This window comes from Micropterus dolomieu, linkage group LG06, assembly GCF_021292245.1.
Source record: "Micropterus dolomieu isolate WLL.071019.BEF.003 ecotype Adirondacks linkage group LG06, ASM2129224v1, whole genome shotgun sequence".
Classification (NCBI taxonomy): Eukaryota; Metazoa; Chordata; class Actinopteri; order Centrarchiformes; family Centrarchidae; genus Micropterus; species Micropterus dolomieu.
This window is the reverse complement of record NC_060155.1, coordinates 7,556,998-7,566,813: the sequence shown is the minus strand read 5'-3', so window position 1 is coordinate 7,566,813 and position 9,816 is coordinate 7,556,998. Positions and strand designations below refer to the sequence as shown.

General features: G+C 40.6%; 1 protein-coding gene and 1 long non-coding RNA gene across 3 annotated transcripts; both read right to left on the bottom strand.

The window, feature by feature from the left end:
- Positions 1–456: 456 nt before the first annotated feature.
- LOC123972997 lies at positions 457–1,812 on the bottom strand. The gene is made up of 2 exons (XR_006825518.1): positions 1,470–1,812; positions 457–1,276 (listed from the first exon to the last, which is right to left on the bottom strand). It is a non-coding gene; the product is annotated as an uncharacterized LOC123972997 (long non-coding RNA).
- A 2,042-nt stretch (positions 1,813–3,854) lies between these two features.
- dnajb4 (DnaJ heat shock protein family (Hsp40) member B4) lies at positions 3,855–9,627 on the bottom strand. Of its 2 annotated transcripts, none has more exons than XM_046052803.1 (3): positions 9,531–9,627; positions 6,173–6,753; positions 3,855–4,717 (listed from the first exon to the last, which is right to left on the bottom strand). In XM_046052803.1, the coding sequence occupies exons 2-3, from the start codon at positions 6,632–6,634 to the stop codon at positions 4,487–4,489; spliced, it is 693 nt and encodes a 230-aa protein (XP_045908759.1). In that variant the 5' UTR covers positions 6,635–6,753; positions 9,531–9,627; the 3' UTR covers positions 3,855–4,486. The 2 variants fall into 2 exon arrangements, with proteins under 2 accessions (XP_045908759.1, XP_045908758.1); XM_046052802.1 differs by lacking the exon at positions 9,531–9,627 and adding an exon at positions 8,200–8,665.
- Positions 9,628–9,816: the final 189 nt, after the last annotated feature.

Here is a 9,816-nt window from a genome sequence, read left to right as displayed (position 1 = left end):
AGTGGGACGAACCCGGGCCATTCCCTGTGCACCTGTGCACCATCACAGAGGGGGGTTATCACTTTAAAACAATGAGTCGGGGTAAGGTTTATTTAAACACATGCTGCTAATCTGGATTAAAGTGGCCTGAAATTATATACATATACAGAAAATCTGGTTTCTTGGTCTGGATTTGTTAAATCCAAGGGTGTAGCTACAAAGCAAGGTTCCCAGCATAGACCATTGATTTTGGCTTTTACTGTCTAACTACCACCTCCTTTGATGCCCCCTCACCCCCAAAAATCATCACCTCCTCTCACATCCCTAACACTAGAACTGTTTGAGTCCAAGTTAAAACTGGGTCTAAAGGAGAAACATTTAAAAAGTAAAGGCTGAAACCAGCTGTGGTAGAGCTACAAAAAAGGACAAGTAGACTAGCAATACCACAGTGTAGAAATACGCTGTTACAAGTAAAAGCCATGCATTCAAATTTTTACTCAAGTTAAAGTACAAAAGTATAAGCATCACAATATATTTATGAAGAATCGCCCATTTCAGAATAATGTATATTATTGGATTATAATTACAGATCGGAGTAGGCTACATTACTTTAATGTTGCAGCTGGTAACGGTGGGTCTAATTTAAATTACTTGCTGCTGGACATCTTAATCTAGAAAGTCTTTTTTTAATTGATTATATGTTGTATGTAATCTAGATAGATTATTCATCACTGAAGAGAAACTGCAGTGTTGCAGTAGCAGCAGTTTACATATGATAAAATCAAATCAAATACACAAAACCTGCAATTTAAAACACATTTACAAATATGAACAAACAACTAATATATCTTTAGGCTATTATATAAATGTGTAGAATGGTCTGCAAAAAAACAACTACAACAGACTGGTAAAAAAGAAATTGCAACTTCTTGCTGCATACATTAAAGGAAAAAAGCTCCCTCAAGAAGTAGAGTCTGCTCTGTCCCATCTGTAGACAGTGTCAGTGTTACACTTCCAGTCCAGTCTGTTGTCAAGGTGAACACCCAGGTATATGTAGCCCCCCCCCCAGATGTAGATGGTGTTCAAATTAGTCCTGGTCCTCTTAAAGTCACCAACTATCTCCTTTGTCTTGGCCACATAAAATGAGATGGTTTTTCCCCACACCAAGACACAAAGCCATTGGCCTACTCCCTTTAGACTCCTCCTGGAGTCTCCTCTCCACCACCAACAAAACCCACAATGGCAGAGTCATCTGAGAATTTTTGCAGATGACAGGATTCAGAGTTGGACTGCAAGTCTGAGGGGTATAAAGTGTAAAGAGAAAAGGTATGATTACAGTCCCCTGTGCTGCTAACCACCTGCTCAGACACACATCACTCAGTCGCACAAACTGTGGTCTGTCCATCAGGTAGTCAATAATCCAGGAGGTTGCGGAGGCTTCTCCCGCAGTAGTACTGTATATGCTGGCCTAGGCATAGGGAGGTGGTCACCTGAGGTCTGAGATGAGCCAAGACCAGTCTCTCCAGGACTTTACGTGGGATGTTAATGCCACGGGTCTATAATCATTGAGGACAGATGGAGAGGACTTCTTTGATACCGGAACAAAGCAGGATGTCTTCTACAACACTGGGACCTGTTAAGATTTGCTGTATGGATCCAGCGCAGGTGAAACAGTCAACTCGGGTAGATTTATATAGCAACAAATGCAAAGAGTGTTCAAACAGGTGAACTGAGAAGTGGGAAGCGAACAAACAGGTGAGACAGCTCCCAAAACACTACATAGGGCTGTTAGGCGGGGGCTTCCAGGGACACACAGCTCATTGCTGAAGAGCAGCGTCTTACAAACTGGAAAAAAGTGTGTGATGAGCTGATGTATTTCACTGAGAGAGTTGATTACTAGATGAGCCACAGGTGAGATATGCTGCAGATGCCAGCCAGGAGGGAGGGAGCAAGAGAAATACAACCACACACACACACACACACAACCTGACAGAACATGGCATGTAAACTGGCAGAGACAGCAGGGAGGGGGAAAAGGGGAAACATGAAGATAGAGGTACTGGCAAGGCCAAATCATGACAGAACCTTCTCCTGGATCCTGCTGTAGCTGTCTGTGCAGGCCTTCAGGACCCTGGGGCTGATACCATCTGGCCCAGCAGCTAGCTGTCTCTTCTAACTAGTAACTCAAGTTATCAAATAATTGTACTACAATAAAAAGTACAATATTTATATAATATAATATACAATATAAGAATAAAGCAACATACCATGGAAATACTCAAGTAAAGCATAAGTATCATAAAACTGTACCAAAGTACGGTACTGGAAACCAGAACAAATCAAATCCTAATGAATACCAAAACTTGCCCAAAACAAGTCTAAATGTTTTCCCCCCAAATGTCAATAAATGGATAGATGCAGATCTGGTTTTGGGCATAATACATATTTCTTTGCAAATGTGATCTTTGCTGCTTCACTCATTTAGAGAAGAAAAGAAAAATCAAGAACATAAGTCTAAGTAATAGCTCTGTCATTTTCCTTTCCTGTTACTTGTCATGTCACAGAGACCCAGTTTGGTCACACATTAATGTCACAGACTTTGGTCCGAGCATTCATATGACAGTTATAAAGTAGTGAGTTGTCTAACCTGTGGAGAAGTACTGTTGAGAGATACACCTGTATTATTTAAATGGGATTATTCCTTTCAATCGATTTTGCATTGCAGTCCTATAACACTGTTGGACTCATGATGGAAAGTTTATTAAATGTTTTTCCTGCTTAAAAATAATGTATTTTCTATTTTAGATACCATAGTTTAATGCCATAAGGATGCACATTAGACTGGCAAATACATTCATTAAAAAGGAGCGGGTGTGTTTACTTTCTACCATCCCTGGATAATAGTTACTCATCATTTGCACAAATCTCCAACATATGTGATTAATACAACTTTTCACCCGGCATTTGCTTTAAAACAAGATACATATGTACTACTACAACTACAAATCTACGTAGATAGACACGTTGACAGATAGATGGATAGATATTGGTGTGTAGTAATAAAACAATGCTAAAAATATGATATGGTATGATATTTGTGATATTAAATTAAAATGTATGCGTATTACACGCACATTACCTCCTTGTAATGATGTAGGAGCCATGTATCATGTTGTTTATTGTTGCTTTTTTGTATGTATATACACCTATTTTTCACATACTACATTATGTTTTTTTATTTATTTTCTCTTTATTCTATCTTTCTTCAGCTTTGTTGTCTGGAGTTAAATTCCTTGCATGTGTACACATTCTTGGCCAATAAAGCTGATTCTGCTTAAATAAGGCTTTACTATAGCCCAAACACTTTGAACTTAAAAATGAATGAGTACAAATTTTAGCAGCCAAGGGGCCCTCTCTGCCTCACAAGGACTCCACCTCTGTGGGCCCCCGAGCCCATGATGAGTGATGTGGCGTCCCCTGGTGGGAAAATGTAAAGGTCTCTGTGTTGGCAGTTGATCACCAGCAGCTGAGACCAGACAGCTATATTTACACATTCATAGTTCTGCCATTTGTAAGCATTAAATTCAGTCGATGTATTTTTAATATTGATCTTTGCACATGAGAAAAGTTACTTTATAAATTTCACAACAACAAAATATACACATTTTACTATTAAAATATACGTCTGAAGAACCATTTGGTGCTGCAGAGGACTCATTTTATGTAATATTGCTATGCAGACTATTCACTGACTATATATAGGCCTAAGCAGTATTAACGGTTTTAAAGTGATTATTGTTAATACACTGTTTGTTTCATGGAGCAGGATTCATCAAATGCCTCTCCACAACTGCACAACAACAGCTCAAGCTCACTTCATGTGGAAATATTTATTTTAAAATTCAAGTTCAATATCTTCACATGTACGATTCTAAAATGCACACGTGACAATGCATTTGATTCAACCACTTCCTCTCTTGAATAACCTGTACACACATTTTAAGACAGCCTCCAAATTGAGACGTGTATCTCTTAATGACGAAATCAACATGAATGACAGTTAAAAATGTCAGTAATTAAGCTTGTAAAATCTAAATGAGAGCAAGAAGAAATGTACTGTTTGGCAATGCAATGTTTCCCAGGATCACTGGGGTTGTGTTAGGCAACTGTAGACTCTTTCACTACCAAATATTACCAACAAACAAAAAGATAAAGTAATTATGGCAAAGACCCACATACATACAATGTGTACTTTCAGATATCAATAACCCAGACAGTCTTTCACTTGCACTTATATCAACTTGGCAGCATGCATGGTATTTATAAAACCACCACGTAGCTCAAAAATAGAAATTGCACATTCGTCACTAGCTCCATCTGTGAACTGTCAGAACTGTCCTTGTGTGTGTGTGTGTGTTGTGTGTGAGTGTTTGTGTGAGTGTGTTTGGTAATGAGGGTGAGAGCTGTCATGTGGTTATCTCCCCTTGTTCAGTCTGAGTCCTTCGTCCTAGGTAGGTAAATGTCGTTTCAGGACGTCCTTGGCGTTGCCGGGCAATGTGTCAGGAAAGTTCACATCAAACTCCACCACCAGGTCCCCTCTCTGCTCTGGGTTTTTGGGGAAGGGGAGACCCTGTCCGGCAACAGTCTTTCTCATGCCAGGCTTGACGACGTCCGTGATCTTCATGTTGCACGTCTTCCCGTCTATTGTCGACACGGTAACTGAGCATCCGCACAACGACTGAAAAGACAAGAATATGGAAGTCAGAGTGAGAATAAGGAGAACAGCAACCCACACATGATCTTCTGTGGGCACAAATAACACATAGATCCGTTCACTGGCTGAGATTAAAGCAAAAAGCTTCTATTGTGTGAAACTATGGCTGGATAATATGGTTGAAATAAACACGATTTTCCTAACGATATGTTCTGATATCAATATATTACACAATGTCGCAAATGTATGCAAATTCATATAAAATAATCAAACTTCCATAGCAGCTGGCAATGATCCCTTGCTATTCATTACATATAGTCAAAGTTTTCAATGTGTAAAATAAAAACATTCATTTGACAGATATACAGATATTTGTTGTACAATAACAGGAAATGATCATGTCAACATGATACAATTCAGCTGAAAGTTCAGAAAGGATGGCATTGCCCAGCTCTGCTATAAACACAGAATGCAAACTTCTATTAACACTATTTTCAGATGTACAACCTGACCGATACTGGATTTTTGAAGCCAATACTGATATCTGTATTTGACAGTTTAAAACAATTTAATAATAATACTTCTGCCATTTTTCATCCCTGTAGCGAGCTGGATACTTGGGACTACTATTAAAATATGACTGTGTTTTCAGTGTTCTCAGATGGACTAACTGTATAACGCTGACAGTTTCTAAATTGAAAATAATCTCAATTTAAGGTCCATATCTTTTCCAGAGTTTTCAAACGCTACAGACAAGATCAGCAGTCTCAATTAGTGGACGGAGTTTGCTCAGCTGTTATGGAGATGGCTTAGCTGTCATCAGGTGAAAACAGGTGGTCGTAATCTCTCTATTCAATGATTTTGTCTTTTCTTGTCTTTCTAACAACAGGTGATGCTGTAGAAAGTTCTGGAAAAAAGCTAGTTGGCCCTTGAGTTAAGATTATTTTATCAGGCTACTGTTACCGAAGTCAAGACTGAACTCTCATGCTGATATACAACTGTTCTATTTGATTATAATTACATTAATTGTTTCACTGACGAGAAACATTTAATGTGATTTAAAATATGAGATGAGGCCGTGAGATCCTTCTCAGAGTGTAGGAGGAACCATGTAAGTACATCTTGCATTGGGTGCGCGTGGGCGGGCGCCGCCTCGCTGCCCTCCCTGTGATACAGCTCCTATTTCTCAATGTTGATGATCTAGATTACATAAGTGCACAGCCAAAGTGTGCGTGTAGATCAGTACTATGCTCATTCAGTACGCCTGAACTTTCCAGGGAAAACAGCTTTTGAGGCAGACTACCTAAGGCTTATTGATTATGAACATGCTTTCTGGAGCGTCACAGCTTTGAAGCAGCACTCTAAACTAAATGTGAGCTTGTTCTGAATCCCCCCCTGTTTGTGACTAATCCATCTATCAGACTCTATTAATACTTCTGCACTCGGTCAAAGTGGCTGCCAAAATAGAAAACGTCTCACCTGTCGTAAGCTCACGCGCACAGGATAGACAATGTTCGAGCCTTCCCGCCTAAAGTGAGGGTGTGGCTTGTCCTTGATGACGAAAACAATGTCAGCAGGAATGGTAGTGGGCGACTCGTCCCCCTCCCGCGGGAACGTGATCTTGGTTCCCTCTTTCCAGCCCCGCTTGATCTCAATAGTAAGAATCTTATCCTCAGTGCGCATGGTCCTGCCATCTGGATTTAGCCTTTTGCGAGAGATTTTCATCCTCTTGGTGCAGCCATGGAAGACCTCCTCCAGGGTGACCCTCAGTTCGTGGATGATGGCCGGGTCCTGCTTCCGGCGCTGCGGCCCTCCGGGGCCGACATGTCCGTCCCGAGGGAATCCGTTCAGGTTGAAGCTGGTGAAGGATCCGAAAGGGTCGTTTCCGTCCACCTCCATGTCATCGTCGTCTCTGCCGTTGGCTTTACGCCCGAAGAACATCTCGAAGGGGTTTGAACCCCCGAAGAAAGTGGCAAAGGTGGCGTGAGGGTCCCCATGGAAGGTGTAGGTGAAGGTGCTGCCTTGTCCATCACCAGTTGGACCGTTTCCTCCCTTGAGACCTGACAGACAACAGAAATGATCAGTCAGCTCAACATTAACACTCAGCATTGGGAGAGCTTTCTGCCACAGGTGAGACATAGGAGGACTAGCACAATCCAACCCACAGCTTGTTCCAGCTTCTCAAATGTGAAAATGTTGTGAACTGAATGTTTGTCATATAAAACAAGACATTTGAAGATATCGTCTTGGCCTCTAGGAAACTTTTTTCAATTGACCAACCAATGATGAACCAATTTTCTCTGAGAATATAAATGGTAATGGCCTATACTTGTATAGCACCTTTCTAGTCTTCTGACCACTTAAAGCGCTTTTAGGACCACTCAAACTGATTTTACACTACGTCACCCACTGGCATTCACCAATTGGCAGAGGCTAAGGTGCCAACTGCTCGTCAGAAACAGATATTAACATTCACACACATTCACAATTTGGGGTTCAGTATCTTGCCCAAGGATTCTTCGACTTGCAAACTGGAGTAGTTTAGAGTCTTAAATTCATCCCACCGCCTCAGTTTTTAGTACCATATCCTTAGCATAGTTTTACATAAAAATGATCCCACAGATAAAATATGGCAAAAAGAGGGCACTAGTATGGAACCAGTATATCGGTCAATACCATGTGTTGGGGTATTGGAATTGGTATCAGAAGACTAAAACATTAATAACTTTAACAAAATACTATAGTGGTGCTTTTTAAATGACAGCCAGGAACTTGGGACTTTGGTGGACTTAAGAGTTTCCATTTTTCTTGGAGATATTAGCCTACAGATGGCAATGTTTAGAAGCTTGCAGTTTATCACCAATAAGGCACAAAGGCTTGAGAGATCCTTTAAAGGAGCTATACTATTCATGTCTTCATTTTGGGTTTCTAGCACACTTTTGCATAATTTACTGTAGAAAAAACAGCTTGGTACACTTATAAAAGCCCTTTCTAAAGATGTTCAGCATGTACCCTTTGCTACATAAGGTAAATTCATGAAAAGCATAATTTCCCACCTTTTATTTGTTATAGAGGGATATAGTGATGCTTGGTGGTCTTTTTCCTTTCCTCACATGCTTCCCACCAATAACGATGTACTGAAAATTAAACCTCTATGTTCAGATACTACATTGTAGGCAGGACACACCCACATTTTTAAGAAAATATGTGGTGGAAAGGGTGACAGGCCTTTTATTTCTCTTATAGAAGGGGCTTATAACTGCAGCTATAGGCATAGTGTAATAGCTAATCCTTAAATTACACAGGGAACTGGATGCCTATGATCTGCTTAACAGCTGTTTTCTAGGCCTGCTGGTTGCAGTGGGTGACTTGAATTAAAGCCAGCTGTGTTTTACATCCAACCATCCAGGCTTTATAACTGGATTATAACGGTGTATTGAAGGTGAATTAAAAACCGTCACACACGGGTAAAAATGAGAAATGCGATATTTAAAAAAACACATTACCTTCCTCTCCATACTGATCATAAACTTCTCTTTTCTTCGGATCACTGAGGACCTCATATGCCTCGGCGATTTCCTTAAATTTCTCCTCGGCGGCTGCAGACTTGTTTTTGTCCGGGTGCCATTTCAGCGCTTGTTTTCTGTAAGCTTTCTTAATATCCTCGTCTGTTGCTCCTTTAGAGATACCCAGCGTTTTATAGTAATCTTTCCCCATTTTTCGCGTATCCCAGAAAATAAGAAAAAAGAAAAACAGCAGCAGAATAGCCCCCTGGAGAAGAGCTGGTAGACTGTGGACTGGGTCGACTGGTCTACGGATGGCAGTGAAGCGGCGTCAGTCCGGACTGATGAACAAGAAGCCGCAGACAGATACACAGTGCGGGATGAAAACCATTTAGAGGCGCTTAGTCAGCGCCGTGGACCTCCTGTTATTTATCCGTGACTGGGCGACCCTCTTTAAATAGGCACAGCTCCCTCTCCTGCATCCACAGCGCCAACGTCAAGTTCAACACCAGAAATAAATCTGGTTCCGGTGAGCTGAGACCCGCTCTCTCTCTCCGCGTGTGTGTGTGTGTGTGCTACTAATTGGCCTACCGCACTGTAAAAATAATCTGTTTCAAGTAAAAGCATCATTCCCTGGATTGAAAATATTACTTTAATAAAAGTAGTAAGCCTATAATTGGGAAGATGTAGGCTACTTAAAGCATTCAAAATATGGCTGTTACTAGGCCTGTACTATAGAATTCGATCATTGTTAAGCTACTCATGCATTAATGTAAAAGATAAAATGATTTACTGCTGTAGTTGGTTGAGGTGGAGCTAATTTTTAACTATTCTGTATTGGAGTGCAACAAATGATCATTTCCATTATTCTTCTTTTCCCGATAATTCGATTGATTGATTGATTGGTGTGTAAAGGCTCCAGACTGACACCTTCACAATGCTTATTTTGTCCAACCAACAGCCCAAAATTCAAACTTTAATAAAAATAAAATGGCAATGATTACAATGCTTAGAAGGAGCAGCAGTAAAATTCTCACATTTGTGACACTGGAACCATGAAATTTTTTTCAGCATGAAAAACGACTTAATGATCATCATAACAGTTGACAGTTCATTGACTAATTGATGACTAATCGTTTCAGCTGTATTGCTATACTGTACCTTTGTTGGGTAGTTTAAGTTCTAACACAATATCATATATGATGAGCTCTTCGGATGTTTTATGTGCAAAAATAAATACATTTGTAAAGTCACAACACTGTCAGATAATTGCAGCGGAGTACAAGTAGCAATAGTGGGATGAAAAGGCTCAAGTAGCCTAGTCGTAGGCCTACCTCAAATTTGTACAGTACATGACTAAATGCACTTATTTCCGTGTCTGCTCTCTGCAAACTCCGTCTGCAAGTCCTTAGGTAGCCCTAGAGGAAGAAGCACGTGATGATTGAAGAAGATGATGATGATGATGATGAGCTGTGAGGGGCTCTCTTGCAGCAACAGCGTCACCTGCTGTCCCACACTTGAACTGCATTGGCACTGCGCTCCGCCAATGAGTCAGCGTCAGAGAGGAGCTGCAGGTCAGTCATCTCTAATTATTAGCAATACATTATTTGAGCCCTTAGA